Here is a 21,286-nt window from a genome sequence, read left to right on the forward strand (position 1 = left end):
CACAAAGTATTTGTGATTCTTGAGGACGGACAGGGGGTATTTGTTCATCGAGATGCGCTATGACAAGTCTTATGCATCGTGCTGAGCACCCGTTCGTGTTCATGAGTGAGTTCTTGTGTCTGTCCAAGAAACATGTACATTTTAATAATGAAAAGCAGCTGTATGTATTCATATTCTCATGATCTGTGTATTTCGCAATCAAGGGTGCGCCAAAAGGCCGACGTACACTTGAAAATGAGACGTCCGGTTTCGGGAGTCGGGACCATGCGATGTTTTTGTTCTCGCTGAGACTGGTCTGTGTTCTTACTCATAACTTATCGGGTGCGGCTGTACTTTGATCAATGTGTCGTCTTGGAAACTACAGTATCATGTCTGAAGGAACACAGTTGCAGTAAAGTAGTCTCAGTATCGCATCGCGGTAAACCGTAAGGTACGGGCAGGTGTCGAAGTCGGATTCCACAGGACGCAACAATAATCATCACCCGAGGCGTCCTACTCGTGGATAACATTATATTTTCAAGTCCTTGTAGCATGGTTCTCAAGAGGAACAAACAAGGTTGGTGTGAGCATGAAACATCTCGGTTACCGAACCGAATATGGGCATATAATTGTTGGTTCATTCAGAATTTTTGATCCTTCTTACGACCCGGTCAAACGAAATTGTCAATCTCCACCGTGCTTACTCTGAGTTACTCGTTACTTACTTGTTGTATACCCGCCCAGCCGAGGGCTCTTATGACTATTCACGCAGACGCCGGTTTGGCGCTACGACCTAGACGACTTCAAGTGGATGGTCAAAGCCAAGGGTGGTCCGAAACTGCCTCTGGAACTACTCATTCACTTACTCCTTCTGATGAACTATCACTCATGTCAAATTTGCTATCTGTAACACCAAACCCTGGTGGTTCAATGTTGTCTTCAAGCCTATACCCCGCGATGTATATCCCTTCATACCCCATAGTAACCCAATCAACCACAACATCTGTATCATATTCAACTGCTGTTGTCTCGGGATCTGACTCTTCATCCCATGTCTTTTCGTATCGAAGTGCTGCGCAGATTCAGCCTGTGTGCATCGGAGATGGCCTAGATGCAGCTTCGGACGGAGTAATCGCGACCATGGTGCTTCCAACGAGTGTCGGCCTCGCCATTTGGGTGAGTCATCACTTGATAATCCTCTCCTGTGCCTATAGACTCAATTGGTCTGGCAGCTGCTGTTTGCTGTACTACGTCCACGTTACCGACAAATATATGCGCTTAGAGAGTGGTTCGTGCAACAAGAGTAGGACGCTGGTATCTATGCAATAGTTACATATGCTAACTTGCCTGCAGGCTGCGACCGCATCGGTTGAGCTCGAATCTCGGCGCGTTTCTCTTTCCCTCTGTACCGCTTGTTCCATCTACACCTTCAGACGTCCCTGACGCTGGAAGGTCAGCTCTAGTGGACGCTCGCCTATTTCCATCCGATGAGGAATTGAGCCAACGAACCCTGTGGACATGTCTCATCATCGTGCTTGGCTGGAGTTTGGTGGGCCTTGGCGGCGCCTTGCCGATATACCTCGTGTCTACGCCATGCCTTGCGCACTCGACAGGCGACTCTAATTTTACCGGAGTTTACTCCACAATTCAAGATCTCAGCTTATTACGTCTCCTGCAGCTACTTGAAGCCAGCTCAGCCTCTGCAAACACCACCTACTCAGTACTAGATGTATTTAACAGCGATAACCAGGCTTCGAAAGCTCGACTGCGCATCGTCATTCTTGCCATTTTGGCGGTATTTGCGGCTACGCTGCCGGCGTTATATAAAATACTGAAAGAAATCAACAATCTTGTTGCATTCCGCCGGCGCTGGTTAGAAGTGCGATGCGAAGGGAAGGAAATGGGTTGGCTGAGCTCCAGAAAAGCCCCCGGTTTTGCAGGATGGGGAGAGAAGTGTGTCAAGGATTATCTTGGCAAAATTGGACTTAGTTCTTCATTGGGAGGCTCTTCTCGGTCCAACAACCGACCCCCGCAGCTCTCACGCCGAACTCAGTCTTACTGTCAGAACCCTCAGAATTCAGTATTGGAGGTTGACGTCCAAAGTCTGTTCACTGTATGGTAAGAAGGTGTGTAAGACAAATATTCATGTGCACTGATGGAGCAACATTTTCCAGCGATACCCATAATTTGGCACTGCTCATTGAAGAACGAGACGAAATTCTGGACAACCTCGAAGTTGCAGAAACAAGATACATATCATCTTTCAGGATTTCAACACCCGACCCTTCCATTGCTGATCTCCAAATTCCTAGTGGATGTGAGGAAACGCCATCCAGACCTCACATAGGCAGGCCTCGTGCTCTAGTTGGATCGGTAATAATCTCGGTGTACTGTTTCATATCTCTTGGGCTAACGGTTGCTTCCAGAGACACCGTCCGCGCCATCGGAGACACAACCCGGCGCAGGCTAATTCATCATTCACTCCTACCTCGTTCGTGGCCCCATCACAGTACTACAAATTACGTGGCCTGAAAAGTGTTGATGGCGGGAGACTTGCCGACGGCATCAGCACGCCGATTAGTCTGACGGATTCATTCAAACAACGAATTGTGGGCAGTCGCTTCCAGGAAGAGGACAGATGTTCGGCATCCTACAATGCCATGCCATCAGGGAGCCATGTAAAGACGGAGGAACTCGGAGAGCCGTCGACATCAGTTCCTGACCCAAAGTACTACAGGCCAAACCATGGCGGAGGGTCATCTGAAAGTGGTGGCGGTGGAACTGGGACAGGCACTGAATATCTGACTGTGGATTCGTCATTAGACACTCGGGGTTCTCTTGATGACGACTGGGTCGTCCTCACGCACGGGATTGATTTTGGCAATCCGTTGGGCGAGGAACCTCGCGCTGGCCCAGCACCCAGACCACAGAAAGGGCTTGCGCCTCGAAGCCAACGTCAGAGACCTTTCGACACGTCATCCGACCGCCGGGAGACCTTTCCACTAAGGATTCGACCGAAAGACAACATTCCCGTTGAAGATGTTCCGCCACCTCATTTACGCCTACAGCCGCGACAGCCGTTTGTTCGACCTGCTTCTGACCTCAACTATGATAACCTCGGTGCTGTCTATACCGAAATAAACCAATGGCGTTCCCGGCTGAAGCTCATCAACATGCGGATTGCCGAGGCTCAGCAAGATTCCTATGCAGATATCGCTGATGGCGCGCCAGTCAAGGGTTGGATTATCATCGGGCGTGGTTTACGCCACATGCATGCTGTGGAACCCATAGAGGGTAGGGCAAAGGAAGACGTGCGTTGGGGCACGCTGCAGAACGAAACGACGCTGTTGGATTCTACAGCCTTTTGGTTGGTTATGGTGGTGGTCAATATACTCCTTGCCGCTGGCCGTAAGTCATGTTTTCTGGGGGGATATCGGTATTGAACTCTGTATAGTCACAGCTGTTGCGGGACTTGCTCTCGGCGCCGCTTCTACTGTGGAGCATTATTTACCTTTCTTTCGGCCCCTTTCACACCATGGGAACCTTGTCTCCGGATTAGCAACTTCCCTTGCTCCCGCAATTGGTGCTACGCTTTTCACTGTGATTGCGCTCACGATCGTAAAATGTCAGCATATTCACACATGTTCATCCTGTTTAATGCTCATCAGGGTATGATATAGGGGCAGCTGGATGGAGTGGTGTCGTATCCGTGTCCGGAGTCCGAATGCTTGCGGTCAAACTTGTGTTTTACACCATAACAGTTATGGTCGCCGCATTTACTATCACCGCCGGTGCCCTACTTTTCGCGTTGGAGGCATTCATGCTTGAGGTTAACATTGCCAAAACGGTCGCAACCGGTTGTGTCTATATGAGCGCTTTCGCTTTTGTTCTCGTTATCAATGTTGCTGTCCTATTCCCTGGGTTAATGTTGTTACAACCCGTCCGATTGTGGTCTGTTCTTCATTCGGAACAAGACGCCGTCACCCCAAGACAGCGTTTCCGAGGTATGGTGCCTGACTCAATTTCGATTGCGATCAACTTATCTCATCGACCAGCTGTATATCCGACAACTTACGATGCTTCTTATGTTGCAAGTGCTTGTGTACTATCCATGGTTTTTGCATCGGCCTTCTCTCTCATTTTCCCTTTGATCGGGCCGGCTATTGTGATTCTTCTATTTTTGACTCTTGTTGGTGCGTCATTTGTGCCTTATCATTCCGCAGAGCGAAATGACCGCCCTCCAGCTAATAGATACCTTGTTGGACATGTTTACGCCCGAACTCTTTCGGAGACTGGGGGGCTTCTCCAGATCTGGTTGCTGAAGCGATTAGGCACGCTCCTCGCGCTACAGCCTCTACTCCTCGGTTTAATTTTGCTCAGTCGGCGGCTCTGGATAGAAGGAGGAATACTTTTGGGCATAGCTCTCGTTGTGGCGGGGATAGTGGAAGTGTACACCATGTACAAAACGAGGCTTGCAAGCCTCCAAGCGTTACCTGAGAACACCCAAGAGTCTCTCAGAGTATTTCGCAGGGCGTTGGAATCCGACAACCGCACTGATACCGATGACGAGAACCGTAGCATGCTCACCGCTAGAGGGAACCGCACGAGGGGCTCGATGGCTTCTGTCCTCGAAATGATGTCTCTCACGTTAGCGGTTATGCCATCAGCTTCAAGTCATCGTGGTCCGCTGCCACTTCGTACGAACGTTTGTCTGAAACATCATCAATGTACTAATATAGTCTTATAGGAACGGAAACTCTGGATGATCTAATCGCTACAGAACGGGCAGCCAGAACGCATCCTGATGCTCCTCCTCACCTTCCTCCGTTATCCTTTGGGGACCATGCCGAAGAGATGTCGGCTATCATGTATGCGCCCGAGTTGCTTGCCCCGCCACCGATCATCTGGCTTCCGAACGATACAGCGGGGGTGGCCAAAACGGAGGCAATTGACTTGCGGAAATATCATGATATACATGTTACCCTTGATGTTCATGCCAGTGACGTCATCCTGCCTAAACGGAGTACATCCACGCGTACACACGCGTGACGCGTTGTTCGTGCTTTCTTTTGGCTAACACTCGTTTCACATTTCCGCCATCCCCGAACCTTTTGGTGTAACATTGGTGGACTCATGTTACTTTATAGATCGTACTTATTCCACTACCATATATCAAACATCAAAGACGACTTTCTTGAACCTCATTCTCCAAATTTGGGATAGGAGTACAGCGGTCCTCCAAGTTTTCGCTCAAACCGCCCGCACCACTGAAAGTGTGCGGGTTTCTAAAAGCGTTTCTAGGGTTTTTCCACTATTATTATTTCGCATTTTTTGAGCCGATGACGTTTGTTGTTGCACGTTGACGTTGAACCCCGAATCAACCTTCAATTTCCGGACAATTGATAGAACCCCCAGGGCGCTTGGTAATATCCGCTCAGTACCCAGTGGTAGGGAATCTAGAGAGTAATCGCAGCTGCGATTGGGCCTGCAGAGGTAGTGACTGATGTGGGAGCTGACCCGAGCTGTGTCGTTTCAGGGATATCCGAATTTTAAGTTTGAGCGACCAATTTGATCTTGTGAGTTCCTTTATATCACTAGAATTCTGTTGCATTACAAACGAAATATGATGTTTGATATTCGTGATCCGTGGAGGTGCACAAAATGTGAACGGTCCCGGGTATACTAAAAGATGAGTGACCCGTATTCTGTTGCAAGATGAGTCAAGTGACATAGAACGCAGGAAACATGAGACGAGCGCCAATATTCGGTAAATGTGTGAAGTACTCCATCGTTCGATATGATGTAAACTGGGGTACAAACAGTGTGAGATCATCATTTTTCGAAGTGACCCTTCTAATTAAAGTTGTAGGCATCACAGACCCGAAGAGTTCATCGTCCGAGACATATTCCTTTCTTCAAGCCCTACTGTCCAGTCTATCCTGGAGGGGCAGCTAGAGGCAGCCAGTCGCTAGATTGATTATGTCCTGGCGTTGCCACGTGAGTTCAACGACGCGGAGTAATAATAAACGGAGGTTGCAACGGCAGGTGTGATACCGCGGTGACATGGTCTGTGTGTTGTGGAGCGAGTGGGACGGCCCAGGTGATCCGGATGGGTTCGCATCACACTCATGGCATTCACCGTATAAGTATTCCCCTCTTGTGGTATCTCATTCGTATCTTTGTTTTTCCGAAAGCTTCTCCCTCGCCCGCTTCCCGGTTCTTCCTGATTCTGCATCAGTGCTTATGTCCAGTTCAATCTCTAGCTTTGAACAGGATCCATTGATATTATACTCCAAAACCTTGCATGACTACACTCTCGGATTGTGGACTGGAGTCCAGGAGAATTGCAGAAGAGAAAGCGAGACGCAAGCTGGCTGCAATGGAGGAAGAAGCACGAAAACAATATTACAACTCACCCACCACTGAGCGACCTCGTCGTTCTTGAAAGGATACCATACCCTATTTCTTACTCGCAACGGAGATCAGTGGCGGTTCGTATTCCAAACTTGTTGCGCTTAGCATTCACTCTGAATACGCCCTACTACTTCCAAGACCGTCCATCCAGTGCCGTCAATCGCCGACTTGATCATGTCCATGAGCTCCCCCTACGGGATCACATCCTCCATGCATCGACGTTCTTCTGTGTTACCAGATGTTAGTATATTGTCCACCAGAGCCAACCAGTCGGCTTCAGTTCACTTTTCGTGGCCCACAAAACCACCCCATTGGATCAAGTGAACATGTAATGTTCGTTTGTTTTCTTGTAACGTAGTAATGCTTGATAACAGCTGACCTCTTTACTACTTCCCAGACTTCGATGGATTTTTATTTATTTTCATCACTCTGACAACGCAACTCTGTAAGCTCATTTGGACACGTTGTTCATAAACACCGCCTTTTACCTGTCTTGTCTAAGTCTTACATGATGATCCTCGTGTAATGCTAGCGTGTTCAATGTCCGCACACTGAATTCAGAGGTCCTAACGAATCTGCCATCATTGCAAGTTACTCAGGTTCGACTCTTCCCCAGAAAGAAATAGGGTCAATGTGAGCAAGGCTTTCATTTAGACATTCGCAACAAAGGCATCGTCAGAACTGATATAGTGAAAATTACGAGCAGAATTGGCAGCAACAGTCAGTTGCCTTCGAAATTGCCCTCATGACGTTTGATCTGCTCCACATCATGATAACGGCTGTCTGTCACCGGAACAATTCGCTCGGCGTCTTGCGAAGAAGTAAACGCATCTGACATGTTGCATTCCCAAACACGTATCATCCCCCTACACACAACCCCAAAAACGGGCCAAGTAACAAATGTCATGGCCTGCATCTGTGTCTATTGTGAGAAGTACTAGTGACATCATGCAGGGACGAAAGTCACGACTCGGTAACGACGTTCAAATTTAAACGTTCCTTTCGGAATTACCTAACTTCGCGGAGTAGTAGGCATGACACGCATGTGGCGCTAAATATATTCGCGAACGTCACGTTTTGATCAATTCAAAACGTTGACCGTTGAACTCAAGCTGCAGTTGACATAGCTTTGGACCCTCCCTTCTTATCCCGGCGGGGAAATCTTGACGCACTTCAGCGGCGTCATGTTGTCATACCTGCTTGCGCTAACCTTTTTCTCGATAGCGTTGTACAGTCACAGCAGCCCTGGCCCTGTATTCCGAACTTCTCGCCTCATTAGAACGGTCTAACCGCCGCCTCTGCGCACCCTAGAATCACTTGTTTACTGGGCACGCCGGTATGGCGCATTTCAAACGGTTTTGTTACCAATACGAGCGCTGTCAGGAGGTCAATCTTATATCAACCGTGATTCTTATTGTCGGCGCGCATTCTTGCAGATAAGATATTGCTAAATTCCTAGCACTGACTATTCCTGCGCACAGGGTCGTGTGCAAGTATTTCCAGTACCGTTCAACCCGTGACTCGGAGACCCATTTATTCTGAATCAAATACAGCTATGTGGGTCTTGACGCAGGCCGTCACTTTTACTGATGCAACTATCGTATGCTCTATCACTGAGCTTTCTTCCAGGTTTTGTGCCGAGCTTCTCGGTGTTACAGCATCAGATTTCCCTGCAGGGACTCTGATGTCATTCCTTCATCAGATTCCAGTAGCCAAGATTATACCGATGCGTCTTCGATCTAACCTATAGCAGACTCGTGACCTGACGTACGTCTTTGAGGGACGGATTTTGATGTAGTCACCATGGCGTGGCTCTAACGCTTTCAACATTGATAGTCCTGGGACATCCGATTCTCTGCCAGCGGTTTGGAAAATGTACCTAAGACTTTGAGGCGCAATTTTACACCACCTTCACCAGGACTCTTTGAACTTTTCAAGTATATGTCAATGCTTTGGCCAGACTTGTCCACGCAATGCTCAGAGCTATCATTGACATGACTCGTACCTTCAAAATCTCCTCGTTCAACAGTGGGGCTGGCGTCATAGTATATACAACCATGTCTCGGTCCTTAGACGCCATGTGAGGTGGCATTGAGGTGGCATACAACGTCTAAACATACTGATGGCGTTAGGATCATCAATTTGAATACGGATCTTATCATACTTATGCATTCTTGCAAATTCTCAACGAAGCATCGCAAATGCCGAATAGCTGTAAACAATCATTGGGTGGTTTCAACAATTAAAATAAGTGACGCTGCAGGCTGTTGTTACAAAGAGATAATAGATCGTGACTCAATCGTTCCCGTATAAAAATCTATCGCCTTCGCCCCCCTGCTCCGCCGCCCATGACGACAAGTTTATTTCCCTTCTTCTTCTTGTTCCCTTGTCCAGCTGTGCTTCGCTGCTCAAGTTCGTGCCAAGCTACGTCTAATTCCCACTCATCCCCAATCTCCTGACTCGCATTGCGATTGTTTGTATTCGGATGTCTGAGATCTGCGCCCGATGCGGAATGGGCAGCAGATGCAAAGCTCCTCGAACCCCAAGCACCGCTAATCTGGGGGATGGGGGACTCATGATTCGCTATCCCCTCCACTTCCATGGTATGAAGAACGGGATCGAGAGGTACGGAAAATACAGACTCCGTCCACGGCGCAACAACCTTCTCTCTTTCGCGTTCCTCCGCGCGTGCACGTGCGCGGTCGTCCTTCCTACCTTTCTCCTTCCTCCTTGACTTACGGAATTTGATCGCCCCTTCAAAATTCTTGAGGCCCTCTTGACCCACAACTCCTTCCAAGTCTGCCTCGATGAAAACGACATCTGCACCCTCTGGTGTGTGTGCAAGGTACTTGCACCTCTTGCGCAGGTCGTCGTTGACAGTACCCTCAGTGGCAGAATCTACACGGATTGTAATTGTGTCTGGGAATGAGGCATAGCCGTTAAAGTGCGAGAAAAGGATCTTGATGTCGAGAGGATGTAAATAGATGGGCAGGCCAGACGCTGCCTGGTAGTAATAGTAGGTCTGCGTAGACGGGGGAGGAGGGTTAATGTTACGGCGCTGTCTGTGACTACGATTGTTAGAAGTATCGGCAGGGGGTGCTGGAACGGGTGCTGGTGATGGTGTCGACTTGGGAGTGGCAGGGATCGACAGGGGAGTGCGCGAAGATACGAAAATCCCAGAGCTCGAACCTGTCGCGAGAAATTCTTCTGGTGCCTCGGGGAGTGCAGCTCCTTTCATCTCCCCAGCAAGCTTTCGCGCACATTCAAGGTTGTGGCGTCGTACGATGTCGTCGTGATCCTTGCGAGTTCTGTCAATGGCTTCCTTCAGCTGCGGCGATTCTAATGCAGTTGCTTTAGCAATCTGATGGCGAAGCTTCTGATCAGCTGCATCAATAAAGGAAATACTGAGTTCATCTTGCACGCTGGCCATCATCCGGCGTTCTACGGCGAGCGCGTCCAAATCGTTGGAAAGATCAGCGATCAGATATTCAGGAGTAGCAAGCATGAACTTGGCATAGTCGTATACATCGGGAAGAAAGTGAAAAGGAGCCTGATGAGGTGGAATTAGGTCTGATGGCCAAGTATGTGAGCGTGGTAATGCAAGGGTTGTCATCTGAGGACGTTGCATCAGTCGCATGCGCATTGTGGATCCAGCTCGAGGAGTCGTGTCATGGTCCGAAAGCTGTGTGACATACGAGGAGCCACTGGCAACAGCAGGCTCGTCCTCATGGAACTGAGGTCCATCATACCACTTGACGCTCTTTAGCTGTTTCTCGTTGATCGTATCGAAGCAGACCGGACATCGTGCCCATTTGAGTTTGTCCGACATGCTCAGGTAATGTAAGATGCAAGGAAAACAATATACCTGGGAAATAATCTTCAGTCGTTGGTATGTAGTAGAAGGCATTTACTGACATGCCCGCATTTTGTCATTCGCGGAGCAGTAGGAGGGGACAAACAGATGGGACAGGTCTTGACCCCCTCCTCCTGTACAGCATGCTCCCTGCCGACAACAGCGGCAGATGCCAAGGCTGAGGACTGTGGAATGATGACCTGCAATATATCGTGCCATTGGAAAAAGCTGAGATCAACAGTTAAATGTGATCGGTCCAGGGACATCTTGGAAACCTCACATGTCTGGGTCTGCAAAGTGGACCGTATAATCCCCGCTTGGGTTCATAACAAACCGGTACTGCGCATTCACGAACCCTGTGACATTGTAAGAAGTAACACAATACAATATAGAAGACGATACTCACTCTCCTTGTTCCACACAGCTGAATGAACAGCTTTCTTACTCCTCCTGGGCACATTCTGAGGCTGAATCTGTCTAGGAGGAAGTGTGAAGTTCAAGAGATGGTTCAAGGACTGATTTGAGGCCATCTTCGGCGGTCGCTTCGGCGCTGTGGCCTGTGCTCTCAGCTGCGACGTCATTGAGCAAAACGGTGGAAACAAACGTCGGTTTACTAAGTAGAACTGGGGAATAACTGGATCCCTCGTGGGGTTCTTCCCTACCAGTGGGATAGAGACCACCACGATGGTACTTATGAACGAAATCGGTCAGACGTTATGACTCCGAAGACTATCTGTCCGAGTCACGTGTCGGTACCGTACTATTCTTCGTTGCAAGCGACTACTAAGCAGTCGCAACAGCACATCAAGAGTCCAGCCGACGCCGTCATGGCAAAAGGAAAGAATCTGAACCCAGCGGATGCGTTTAGTGAGTCTCCTCATGTATTACACACAGGCCCGTAATGAATGGCACTGACCCTTAGGAAAGGCTCAACGAAAGAAGGAACTTAAAAAGGCGAGCATACACCCTCGACGATCATATCTAGACTAAACGCATATTTTGGAATTATTCTCACTGCAGTAGAACAAGGCAGAGAGGTCCAAAGCTCGCGACTTCGCCCTAGTCAAGAAGGACACAAGAGGTTGGTTCGCCCTTTCATCTACTATAGCATTCGACTCAGTGCTACTTTGTTAGATCTCCAGGATGAAATTGAGAAGCTTGAGGGAGTGGCAGAGCCCTCTGGTGCAGAGACATATCGCCTGGCAGAACTCAAGGCAGAGCTAAACAAAATCATGGCTAAGAAAGAAGAATACGTCCAAGAGCATCCTGAACAACGTAAACTTGTTTACCGAGCTCGTAGAGACAAGGACGAGGTCAACAAAGAGGAACCGGTTGCCGAGCAGAAACGAAATGTTTTCAACAAACATGGCTTGCCTCGGCATCCTGAACGAAGCATCTACTATGATGCTGTCATGAATCCCTATGGTGTACCCCCTCCAGGAATGCCCTACATGGAGAGACGTAAGTCAACCCTAATAATACACGGTGTGAATTAATTCTGATGTTCTTACTGTAGCCCTAAGGCCTGATGAGACAGCCAGTGACGATGAAGCTGATGGCGGTCAGCAAATACTGTTAATTCACTTCATATTGATCTGTTGCTCAACATTACCTTTTCCAATGTCTAGATGACGACGTCGTTATGCCTGAAGGTCCTCCTCCAACTGGTAACAACAATGTCATGGTTGACAGCGATGATGACATTCCGATGCCAGAAGGACCTCCACCAAGCATTCTTCAAGGTTCGTTCCATTCTTTGTTTAACATACGCTCAATTCTCAGATTAATCTCATAGAACCACCACTACCACCAAACATTCCCTTCAGCGTCGCTCCGTTTCCGCCACTACCGCCTCCTCCGTTTGTTAATTCTGTCCAGGGTTCCCCGCCGTCTTATCCCCATCAACCTTCAGGATTTGGACATACTTCTCCTCCTGGCTTCCCGCCCGGTGTCTCACCGTACCCACCCATATCTGCGTTCATGCAACCCCATATGCCTCCCCCACCTCCTGGGTTTTTCCCTCGTGTACAGTCTGCTTCGTCCATACAAGATCCACTTTCTGCCATTCCTCACCAAACGTACCAAGCACATCGTGTCAACCGCCTTACGCCCCATCCATCACTTCCCCAAAAACCTCCGCCAGCCCCTGGCGCTTCCCCTATAGGGATTGCTGATAATAATACAACTGCAGCTACGGTTTCGGCCGCGCCGCAATTACGGGACTTCAAGAAGGAGGCTACGGCGTTCGTTCCGACATCCCTCAAGCGGAAAAAGCCTGCTGCTGGAATGGCGTCATCCAAGGTCAACGCAGCTCCTTCTCTCGGTGCAGGGTCAGAATCTTCGGAACCAGCACAAGCTTCGCGACCGGATCTTGTGAGCTCATTGATGGATAAATTTGGGCCGGTACCTGTAGTTGCAGCAGCCTCCCTGAATGAAAAAGGATCTTCGAAGGGCATACAGCCCGATGTTGGGAAGAAGGATGATTATCAGAAATTTGTGGAGGAGATAGGTGATATTTTAGGTACTTCGAAGTCATGAGGCATTCGCTGCTTGCGTATCTTGACGTAAATTCAGAAGGGACAATGCAGTTTGCTCAGGTGATTTATTTACCATGTAAGATTGTCTCCTTCAGCTTAGAAAATGTTCACAACAGGATAGCGTGTAATTCTTTGAATCGCAGAGACAAGGTTCATATTGAGAGGTGAGAGGTAAGAGCTACATACAGCAAGGAGCAGAGAGCTGGAAACACGAAAACATACAAGACGATAGCTAGCTCCAATAGTTTGAACATTCCGCATTCACACGCCCCGTGACTCCTTCCATCTGCCGTCCAACAGTCGAATGCCTCTACGAGTCAAGCGACGGTCCCATTCCCTCATCTCACCCTGTATTCCAGCCTCCTGAGCACGGGAAGTCATTCCATGCCTTAGCCACCTTACGTCGCGCATGCGTATAATTTGTAGGGAAGGAAGAAAGGGGAGGAGCCTCTCCAAAGTGACCCAGAAGTCACTGTTGGGTCGGGGAATTGACAAGATCTGGAGGGGAAGGATAAATGATGATGACACACCAGTCAATGGCGTTTGAAATGTGATTGTAAGTGCCGGTAGCGGATATTCCAGAGAGAGGTGCCTGAGATGTGGGGATGTGTGGAGTATAGTAGTGGGTGATGGATGATAGTGTGTAGGCCAAGACTTCGGAGTGGAGAGAAAGATGGTATGAAGATGCTGCCCATGCTTCTCAAGAAAGAGGGACGAGAGTGATGCAGGAAAGGGAATGTCATCATACGGAGTAAGTGATAGATTCTGTAAACGTGGTAGGGGGGAGTGCAAAAGAGCATACATCAACAAAGAGGAAGGCATGGATAATAGAGTAAGGCTTCGCAGGTGCGGTAAATAGAGCGGGACAGCTATATGTGGTATTTTGAGATTTTCGGTGTTATCGAGATGTGACTCGAGATCAGTGTCATCCAAACCAACCCCGGTGACTTCCAGTAGCTCCAGATTTACGCATACCCGCAGCAACTGAACGAAAGGGTCTTCACCGAGTTGCTACCGCGGAATATATGAAGGGATCATAATAAATTCCGCCTCAGTGCACGAATATTAGAGCTGCCATCTCTGTGTGTGAGAGACGCAAGTGCACGATAGCTCAGCAGAAATCCAGAGTACAAAGTCAACTTTGCGAGGAACGGCAGCAGTGGGAAAAGCTGCGTCAAAAGTGCGTTAACTGCATAGTACGCCGAGGAATCCAGCTCTGCGAGAAGTTCCGAAAGATCAAGCACTTGCACCCAACGCCCGGGGGTAGAGTAAGGGATTCTGCGGATAGAATCCCACATCTGGTCTGCAGAGTGAAGATGTGCAGTAAACTTCTGCAAGGAATTCACAGAGTGCAAGCACACGTTGGAATATAAGAGCGGCATTGCAACTTCCTACCGCAAAGATGTGTCAGCATAGTGAGACAGAGTGAATGAAATGGACCGAGATAGCCATGTATGCGACTACACTCGCCTGCTTCCTGTACGTAAGAAGCACATCGAAAACTCAAGCTACTCGCCTTGAAACCCTTGCATACTAGCATCAATGATAAACACGAATGCCGTAAATTACTGTGCGCATTGTGTGATTGGGCATCTTTATCATCCTCGAAGAGAGCCTGCACAAAAATGCGGGACCATATTTCCGAAGGAAGAGGCTTTAGAGGAGGTCGATGAGGTAAAAGAGGGAGGAGGAGGAGGCGTCCTGGATAACGAGCAAGCGGTCTTGGGTAAAGTAGGACGGCCTCGCACATAAGGCTGTTTCAGCACTGATCACCGCAACCAAGAGAAAGCTGGAAGCAAGTCTGAGAGCCTGATAGTGTGATCCCGGGTTCCCGATAGGCCAGCGCATAACATCAAGAGGCACGTGACCTCGACGCGGTACCGGTCCCGTTCACTGCCAGACCAGTAATTCTCTCTCTGTTCCTGTATATTTTATAGCACACATTAATAGTGTATCGCAGGCCGAAAACACGCATCATTATCACATCCTAAAGTTCACCCTACAAACTGCATAAACGAGCGTTATGGTCTTTCTTCTTCCAAATGTCGTCTTCTCTATTATCGCTTTAGCTATCCTGAAGGTAATGAGTATTTCTGCCCGCCCGGTTTCAGAGGTACGCCATATAAATCACTCGTACCCTCCTTATACCCTGTATAACCCGTGCCAACTGCGCTAGAATTCATCGAATCCTGCGAATGCGCGACGTTACTCTGAGCATGTACCCCCGATAGGCTCTGATACATTCAATCCTGGAACTCTCTCTCATCCCGCCACCGTCGCGGTCGATCCATTAGAAGCAATATTGGATGCATCGGGGCTCGGGGCACTTGATGGCCATGATGAAGGTTCCAGTAATAGCGACGAGGGAGAAGGGCCACTAGATGAAATTGCCCACCTGAAGGCGAGAACGTAAGTCGCTCATCTTCGGATAACTCAAAGTGCTCATCCGATTCGTTCTAGAGAGCGAGAAGTCAGCAGCTTTCAGGGAGTACGTAGCCTCTCATAGACAGACCATAGGCGAATGAAGACAGACATTCCTTCCAATTGCATTCATTAACATCTTCCGGTCCTCATCCGCATCAAGTTTCCAAATGCTTGTACGTCGATGTGTCGGAACTCTCAAGTACCAGATCATGGCCATATCGGCTCAACATTGTGGGGGAATGGAATGATTAAAATTCGGCACTGCTTGCAACGAGGACATCTTCGGGAACGTTTCGGAGAGAGCTGCGCACAGAGTGCACAAGCACCTCTTCTAACAATAGCGCGGCAAGGGCAAAGATACTAATCAACGCCGAAGGAAGCTGCGAACTTTGCACGATTGAGCAGCTTGGGTCTCTTAGCCGCCTCTGATATCTTGATCTGGGCGGCATACTGGGTCCCATAAGTTTAATAATTGCTTGCCCAGAGTTGCGACAGCTCCTTCGTTATTGTCTCCTCGAACGTACGATAGTATATTCCTCGATAACACTTCGGTAGGCCCGCTGAAGCTACCCACACCATGCGGTCGTTTCGATAATTGAGTTGACAGATGATACGATCAACAAGGTCGTAGGGAATGCTGCTCTGGAGACCAGCATCAGTCAAACCCTGTATGCTGTAACAAACCGGTGAACGCCGAGCCCTCTGGAAACAATCGATACTGGATCTCATCACTTTGGACACACGTCACCGTTCGGTCAAGGGTTGGTCCCGCATCGTAAATAGATCGATGGCCAGCAGGTGTCCTGTCCGTCAGTGATGAATGCTACGTACGTCACGTAGCCCAACGCCCACCAACCTCCAAATTTGGATGATTGAAATTGACCACATGAGATATGTAGGGCACACGGCAGACTCGAATAAGTCATCATGATTCCTGCTCGGAATAGATACCATATTGCGCACGCGAACTCACTGCACACATCCTAAAACCCAAATACGACGTGATCTTGTGTGAATCCCTGAGGACCCTGCAATTTTTCACATGGTGGATGATATACCGGTACACCCCATAATATAGGACACGACGGGGACAGGAACAGATTTCGACTAAGCCTAACGTAGCCAGCGCATTAGTTCGAAGGTAGGTGGGAAAGGAAGTGAACGAATTTTGAAGAATCTAAAAGGGGCGACCCCAGCTATGAATACACGAGCGTCTAGAGATGTCGTCTGTGGCTGACAAGCATATGAGTAAAATGGTACGTCAACTCGTCGATTGGCACTTACGATCAGGCGCTCAATAATTGATTGCAAGAATGCATGCCCCCAGTGGCACGTTCAATCGAACAGCCTTTGGAAATCATGGTTTGCATGAATTCTACTAAGCGAGGATCACGAAGCATGTCTCCCCAATCGCCATAAAGAATTATGCGGCGCAGCTCTGGAAAGGATGATTCGGAGAGGAATGCGAGGTGTAGCCTAAGGCGCTCTCGAGCTTCAGTGATCATGTCTGTAACCATGGCACATGGGAATGCATGCAAAGATATGCATTGAAGCGCGCAATTTTCTCCGAAGATAGGTGGTGGTGACGTGAAGTTAAGGAAGTAATTGAACGTCTTGATTTGAGGACAGCCACGGAGGAAGCGAGTGGTCTGATCACTAAGCAAGAATCCGACATGCCTTGCGAACTCGACCGTGCAGAGGCGAGCACCAAATACCTGCCATATGGTATCGAGTGCGTTCTGTTCTAGGGGGAAATCCACAACGACATGGACAAGTGAAGGTAGCCGCCATTGGCAGATCTGGTGAACGAAGACAGGATTGATGCGTCGTACACGAAGTGTCTTCAATGCGGGGAGCTCCAGCACATTGCCAGTTTGGTCGGAAGACCACATCTCCCCTCCTACAGCGAGATACTGGAGATTGGGAGAATGACGCAGAACGTCTAGGAGCGAGTTGATTCCCCCAGAACGAGTAGCATCATTGTAATGCCACCACTCGAGCCTCTTGAGGTTCAAGAAGGAGTGGCTGGGAGTAGGGAATTCGTAGCGTACCGAGTCTGGAAGTGCCGACATGAAGGGCCTCACCAATGTTTCCAATTGCGGGCAATATTGCAGAATTTGTAGTGCGAGATCCAAGCTAGTGTTGGTTGGAGTATCGGTGTGAGGGTAAGGAAGTTCAAGGCGGCGGACACATTTTCCGAGCTGTTCACCCCTATATGTCTTTCCCAACGCCTCCACGAGATATTCTGCCCCACGTCCGACCTTGACATCCTCATATAGAATGCCGAGAGCGAGGTCTCGCCAAAGGCTGCACACTTGAACCACTGCGCACTTGACAGCCTTAGCCTCCGCTTCTCCTTTATTATCATGATCAAAGGATCCAAGGAATGGCCCAAAGTTTGGCGTATCAAAACCCGGCGGTGCATAGGTCGCCCAGCGAATGATGGTCCACCACAGCTCCGGAGGAAGCAATCGGTGGCCACGTCTGGACATTCCAGGTGGACGATGTAAAGATAAGGGAGATGACGGTTCCGATTTCGCCTGCGCTTCTTTGCTGACTGTGCAGCGCTTATCGCCACCCTGGGCGCCTACGCTTTCCACCTCCTGTTGATCAACGCCCAGATCTCCATTTTTATCCTTGCCCCCAAGCCTCTTTTCGACTCGTTGCAGACGATCTTGTAAATCGCTGCACTTCTTCTTCAATGCCTCGTTCGCGTTTTTCAGGGCTTCATTCTCGACACTCAGTACCTGAATCGATTTCTCTGGTCTTGTGACATTTTTGTTCTCGGTTGCGGTTGACTGCTTTCTCGGTCGCAAGAAGTTCGCCAGACGATTGACTGGCCCTGTTGCTGTGTGAGTGCTCATCACTGAAGGGAAGAATGAGCCACAGTGGTCGCTGCGCAGCCGCCGTGACTGAGACAGTTCTTTTTAGGTACCTCTCCAAAGATTCTCCGGTAGACTCCGCAAAAGATCGATAACAATTACAGTGACAAAAAAGTCTGACATCATATGGAACCATTGACTAAGCTGTGGGTTGGTCTAGTCTCAGGCAGCACTCGCCCCCATTTGAAAGGATTAGTCCAATTAATTGTCTAGAACACCGTGAACCAGAATGTGAATGTGCCAGTCGTGGATTGATCAATCGCACTATCAATACTGTTATCAACCGATCACCGGCATGTAATACGAATGTCAAGAACAAGTAGGTTATTATTGATTGAGCATGGTCTGATGAGCAACATATACATCGCTAGGACACAGGAAAACATTGATCGGAATGTGGTATCGTTGAGACAATAGGGCCGCCAAATAAAAAACACAAGGGAGGTGGAGCAAGGAAGTGGATAATATAGCTCGAATCGCCTAACATCAAGACACTTCAGTGCTATTACAAGGAACGTAACGCTCGTATCACGCACGCATCGTGTCCATGGTCGTCAGGTGTAGCATAAAGAAGTAAAAACCAAAATTCCCAGCTCAGTCTATTAGATGACCTGAAGGTAATTTGATGGTGCAACTGCGACGCAATGATTAGGGTCAAGGGGCTAGCGAGCAGTGCAGAACAAAAATACGCACTTCCCATCGTACCATCCGATTTCTTTGCTTGCCACCACTTGCCTTGCTTGTCGACGATATCAAGAATCTCACCCTTGGTGAATGAGATTTCGTTTGGATCATCTGGAGAGGCAGTGTCTGTGCAAGTGATGAGAAAAAGAATATTAGTGAAAGAGTTCTTGGCTTACAAGCATACAATGCTTTTGCTTTGTAGACGTATGTCTCTGTCCCGCCCGTGCTGGCTTCAGGCATATTCGGGCTACCTCCACTAATACCGCCACCTGCGCCTACACCCGCAGCACCTGGGCCCATCAACGGTGAGTTTGGACCCATATTGTTGTCAGGGCCACTTAGGGAAACCGGTGCAGGATTTGGTGTGCTATGAACACTGCCCACAGCTGCGGGGCCAAGACTGCGGGGTGCGCCGTCCACACTAGCACCGCCGACAAAGCTGTTTTGACTCCTAACCCCGGGACCGGTACCGCCCATCTTATTGGCATTGTCATAGGGCATATCGTGTGAACCGATACCGCCGCCAGAAGAGTAGTTGGCTGCATAGCCATTGGTGCCAATGTTGCTCGCACCGCGAGTCCTACGACGACGGGATGGTGGTGTGAGGCCGCCGGTGCCCATAGAATTGAAGATGTGGAATGCGAGAGAATCTTCCTCTGATGTGAAATAGATCACCCAAAGGATGTCCACGATTGCAATAATGAGCCATCCGGCAGCCATAGCGTCCAGCGCAGCCCGTCCAGTAAAAATACTGTTACTGACGGTGATGACAGCCATAACGATTGCGATAGCACCAAAGACTGATATTTGGAAGCGATGCATGGCTATTGAATCGCTTGCTAAGGTGTGCAATACGCCAAGGGTTAGGAATAATTGGAGGAATATCCCGAACCACCCAATGCCAACCGCTTGTTCAAAGACTAGAGGAAATAAATTAGTCAGTGGAAGTATGAAAAAGCAAGCTATTATACTAACATTGAGCAGTTACAATACATTGCGAGATAAACGCGATGAACCATGCCAACTATATTGTGACGCGCTTAGTTTGAAAATTGAGTCGAGTTTGATACATACCACGGCAAGAATTGTCGTAAACAAGAAAAGATAATGTGTTAAGATTGGCGTGAAATCTAAACCTTCGCTGCCACGAGGAGGCATGATTTGTATGTCGAGGTCAGAGTAATTTTGGTAAGAAGAAGGGTAGAATGAAGAGCTCTGACGTTCATAGGACAAGGCCATGCCAACTAAACACGTGTTCAATTATTCCCACGCGACTACTCATCTTCTTGACTCAAACGTTAACCGGAACCTGCAAGCTGTAGCGGGAAAACTCGTATGCAAGCTTCGTGACAGTCTTATATACAGAATGAAAGGGAATTTCCGACGGGCGTTAGCATTCCGTTGGCGTTACCATTTGTTTCATGGTCATCTCTCCCAACCATCCCGAGCCATGCAGTGACGTCTCCGCGAAGCCGGTCATTGAGTCAGCAGCTTTAGTCGTCGCTTGGCCGCTCAGCCGTGCATCACAGTTATCAGTGGCATTATATATTTGATTATGTCTTATCTTTTCCGAGCCATACCGTGACGTCCTACAAGCAGCACCTTGCCACAACCTTGCATGTCTCTCGATGAATTTCCGGAAAATCATCCTGAAGACAGTTGGTGTGATGCTATCTAGTTTCGGGATTCTTCTGGTGCGTGGCAGCTGTTCTGAGGTCGGCACCATGGTTACAAATCTATTCACCGGACACCAGAGTCTGCTGGCTATGTCCATTCAAACACTAATACCATCCGTGTTCGTGTTTTGGTTCAAACCACCTCCAGACGTCGATGAAATTCACAAAGGACAATAGCTCGTCGTGTTAAGCGACCCGTTCCCGGGCCAGTTGCTTCACCGGCTCCATCCTCTCCACTATCGACCAGGTCAAATAATATCATGCATAGCAGCATAGTTGATGGGGAGGTACCGCAAAGTCATGCGCGTGTGGATTTACCAGCCTCTCCGATGCCTGCAACGGAACTGCCTGTTCAACGGTCTAATCGCGGTGAAGTCTCGGAAGCCCACAAAGTTTTCAAGAGACATTCCCTTTCAGTTTCCCCGTCTTTTAATGCATGTCGGACAATAGCTTCGTCGAAGCAAAGATTGACACACCTCAAAGGCAGAAATTCTACAGGGTCATTTTATCAATGTAAGTTGTGTTTATTCCACCGGTCTTAAATTAACGGTGTTCGCTTCCGAAGCTCGTCCTTCGAAAAACCCAGACCCACCATTACGAACACAGCCTTACGCAGCGCCATACTTCTTTCCAGCACCTGGGACACCTGAAGCTATTGATTATGTGACGAAGACGCGAGAAGAGCTTTTGCAGCCTTCCGGATTTATGCACACCAGTGCTTTTACTCTCAAGAGGAATAAGAGAACCTATGAAGGGGTTGATGGCATACGATAGGAGTGTTGATAAGATAAGATAAATAATGAATTGAATTGACCGTTCCGAAGATTCCCACGTGCA

The 21,286-nt window shown here is 48.7% G+C and overlaps 8 protein-coding genes across 8 annotated transcripts; 4 read left to right on the plus strand and 4 right to left on the minus strand.

Moving 5' to 3' along the window:
• The first annotated feature begins 610 nt into the window (after positions 1 to 610).
• On the plus strand, positions 611 to 5,221 carry DFJ58DRAFT_109699 (uncharacterized protein). Its single transcript, XM_041378660.1, has 9 exons — positions 611 to 1,155; positions 1,212 to 1,282; positions 1,333 to 2,097; positions 2,154 to 2,352; positions 2,406 to 3,387; positions 3,434 to 3,604; positions 3,660 to 3,983; positions 4,035 to 4,676; positions 4,727 to 5,221. The coding sequence occupies exons 1-9, from the start codon at positions 736 to 738 to the stop codon at positions 5,026 to 5,028; spliced, it is 3,876 nt and encodes a 1,291-aa protein (XP_041238510.1). The 5' UTR covers positions 611 to 735; the 3' UTR covers positions 5,029 to 5,221.
• Positions 5,222 to 8,603: 3,382 nt separating this feature from the next.
• Positions 8,604 to 10,990, minus strand: DFJ58DRAFT_708932 (uncharacterized protein). Its single transcript, XM_041383797.1, has 4 exons — positions 10,653 to 10,990; positions 10,527 to 10,602; positions 10,309 to 10,474; positions 8,604 to 10,258 (listed from the first exon to the last, which is right to left on the minus strand). Exons 1-4 carry the CDS (start codon positions 10,825 to 10,827, stop codon positions 8,711 to 8,713), a joined length of 1,965 nt encoding a protein of 654 aa, XP_041238511.1. The 5' UTR covers positions 10,828 to 10,990; the 3' UTR covers positions 8,604 to 8,710.
• A 10-nt stretch (positions 10,991 to 11,000) lies between these two features.
• DFJ58DRAFT_109765 (WW domain binding protein 11-domain-containing protein) lies at positions 11,001 to 12,914 on the plus strand. Its single transcript, XM_041378661.1, has 7 exons — positions 11,001 to 11,113; positions 11,169 to 11,200; positions 11,270 to 11,327; positions 11,381 to 11,707; positions 11,763 to 11,807; positions 11,875 to 11,988; positions 12,042 to 12,914. Exons 1-7 carry the CDS (start codon positions 11,074 to 11,076, stop codon positions 12,782 to 12,784), a joined length of 1,359 nt encoding a protein of 452 aa, XP_041238512.1. The 5' UTR covers positions 11,001 to 11,073; the 3' UTR covers positions 12,785 to 12,914.
• DFJ58DRAFT_908071 (uncharacterized protein) lies at positions 12,575 to 14,689 on the minus strand. Its single transcript, XM_041395089.1, has 3 exons — positions 14,300 to 14,689; positions 13,844 to 14,174; positions 12,575 to 13,781 (listed from the first exon to the last, which is right to left on the minus strand). Exons 1-3 carry the CDS (start codon positions 14,531 to 14,533, stop codon positions 13,045 to 13,047), a joined length of 1,302 nt encoding a protein of 433 aa, XP_041238513.1. The 5' UTR covers positions 14,534 to 14,689; the 3' UTR covers positions 12,575 to 13,044.
• Positions 14,690 to 14,706: 17 nt separating this feature from the next.
• DFJ58DRAFT_749072 (uncharacterized protein) lies at positions 14,707 to 15,670 on the plus strand (the record flags this gene model as incomplete). The annotated part of the gene is made up of 4 exons (XM_041387627.1): positions 14,707 to 14,896; positions 14,960 to 15,192; positions 15,244 to 15,271; positions 15,584 to 15,670. Exons 1-4 carry the CDS (start codon positions 14,807 to 14,809, stop codon positions 15,668 to 15,670), a joined length of 438 nt encoding a protein of 145 aa, XP_041238514.1. The 5' UTR covers positions 14,707 to 14,806.
• Positions 15,671 to 16,189: 519 nt separating this feature from the next.
• Positions 16,190 to 18,312, minus strand: DFJ58DRAFT_109807 (uncharacterized protein). The gene is made up of 2 exons (XM_041378662.1): positions 16,492 to 18,312; positions 16,190 to 16,440 (listed from the first exon to the last, which is right to left on the minus strand). Exon 1 carries the CDS (start codon positions 18,069 to 18,071, stop codon positions 16,494 to 16,496), a length of 1,578 nt encoding a protein of 525 aa, XP_041238515.1. The 5' UTR covers positions 18,072 to 18,312; the 3' UTR covers positions 16,190 to 16,440; positions 16,492 to 16,493.
• A 4-nt stretch (positions 18,313 to 18,316) lies between these two features.
• On the minus strand, positions 18,317 to 20,097 carry DFJ58DRAFT_812836 (uncharacterized protein). The gene is made up of 6 exons (XM_041391552.1): positions 19,848 to 20,097; positions 19,749 to 19,797; positions 18,950 to 19,693; positions 18,783 to 18,899; positions 18,626 to 18,723; positions 18,317 to 18,569 (listed from the first exon to the last, which is right to left on the minus strand). Exons 1-5 carry the CDS (start codon positions 20,010 to 20,012, stop codon positions 18,692 to 18,694), a joined length of 1,107 nt encoding a protein of 368 aa, XP_041238516.1. The 5' UTR covers positions 20,013 to 20,097; the 3' UTR covers positions 18,317 to 18,569; positions 18,626 to 18,691.
• DFJ58DRAFT_812842 (uncharacterized protein) lies at positions 20,098 to 21,277 on the plus strand. Its single transcript, XM_041391553.1, has 4 exons — positions 20,098 to 20,467; positions 20,528 to 20,580; positions 20,619 to 20,962; positions 21,015 to 21,277. The coding sequence occupies exons 1-4, from the start codon at positions 20,402 to 20,404 to the stop codon at positions 21,221 to 21,223; spliced, it is 672 nt and encodes a 223-aa protein (XP_041238517.1). The 5' UTR covers positions 20,098 to 20,401; the 3' UTR covers positions 21,224 to 21,277.
• Positions 21,278 to 21,286: the final 9 nt, after the last annotated feature.

This window comes from Suillus subalutaceus, assembly GCF_016647625.1.
Source record: "Suillus subalutaceus strain FC151 chromosome Unknown DFJ58scaffold_148, whole genome shotgun sequence".
Taxonomy (NCBI): domain Eukaryota; kingdom Fungi; phylum Basidiomycota; class Agaricomycetes; order Boletales; family Suillaceae; genus Suillus; species Suillus subalutaceus.

Coding starts and splice junctions, on each gene's coding strand:
- DFJ58DRAFT_109699 (XM_041378660.1), top strand. CDS start 736: ATGACTATTCACGCAGACGCCGGTTTGGCGCTACGACCTAGACGACTT. Junction 1,156..1,211: donor GTGTCGGCCTCGCCATTTGG/GTGAGTCATCAC, acceptor TTGGTCTGGCAG/CTGCTGTTTGCTGTACTACG. Junction 3,984..4,034: donor CCCAAGACAGCGTTTCCGAG/GTATGGTGCCTG, acceptor CTCATCGACCAG/CTGTATATCCGACAACTTAC.
- DFJ58DRAFT_708932 (XM_041383797.1), bottom strand. CDS start 10,827: ATGACGTCGCAGCTGAGAGCACAGGCCACAGCGCCGAAGCGACCGCCG. Junction 10,475..10,526: donor CACTTTGCAGACCCAGACAT/GTGAGGTTTCCA, acceptor TGTTGATCTCAG/CTTTTTCCAATGGCACGATA. Junction 10,259..10,308: donor GAATGACAAAATGCGGGCAT/GTCAGTAAATGC, acceptor ATTATTTCCCAG/GTATATTGTTTTCCTTGCAT.
- DFJ58DRAFT_109765 (XM_041378661.1), top strand. CDS start 11,074: ATGGCAAAAGGAAAGAATCTGAACCCAGCGGATGCGTTTA. Junction 11,201..11,269: donor GAAAGAAGGAACTTAAAAAG/GCGAGCATACAC, acceptor TCACTGCAGTAG/AACAAGGCAGAGAGGTCCAA. Junction 11,328..11,380: donor AGTCAAGAAGGACACAAGAG/GTTGGTTCGCCC, acceptor CTACTTTGTTAG/ATCTCCAGGATGAAATTGAG.
- DFJ58DRAFT_908071 (XM_041395089.1), bottom strand. CDS start 14,533: ATGTGCGAGGCCGTCCTACTTTACCCAAGACCGCTTGCTCGTTATCCA. Junction 14,175..14,299: donor TAGTATGCAAGGGTTTCAAG/GCGAGTAGCTTG, acceptor TCTTTGCGGTAG/GAAGTTGCAATGCCGCTCTT. Junction 13,782..13,843: donor AGATGGCAGCTCTAATATTC/GTGCACTGAGGC, acceptor AACTCGGTGAAG/ACCCTTTCGTTCAGTTGCTG.
- DFJ58DRAFT_109807 (XM_041378662.1), bottom strand. CDS start 18,071: ATGAGCACTCACACAGCAACAGGGCCAGTCAATCGTCTGGCGAACTTC.
- DFJ58DRAFT_812836 (XM_041391552.1), bottom strand. CDS start 20,012: ATGGCCTTGTCCTATGAACGTCAGAGCTCTTCATTCTACCCTTCTTCT. Junction 19,798..19,847: donor TTACGACAATTCTTGCCGTG/GTATGTATCAAA, acceptor GTCACAATATAG/TTGGCATGGTTCATCGCGTT. Junction 18,724..18,782: donor ATCGGATGGTACGATGGGAA/GTGCGTATTTTT, acceptor ATTGCGTCGCAG/TTGCACCATCAAATTACCTT.
- DFJ58DRAFT_812842 (XM_041391553.1), top strand. CDS start 20,402: ATGAATTTCCGGAAAATCATCCTGAAGACAGTTGGTGTGATGCTATCT. Junction 20,468..20,527: donor CTAGTTTCGGGATTCTTCTG/GTGCGTGGCAGC, acceptor ACCGGACACCAG/AGTCTGCTGGCTATGTCCAT. Junction 20,963..21,014: donor TACAGGGTCATTTTATCAAT/GTAAGTTGTGTT, acceptor TCGCTTCCGAAG/CTCGTCCTTCGAAAAACCCA.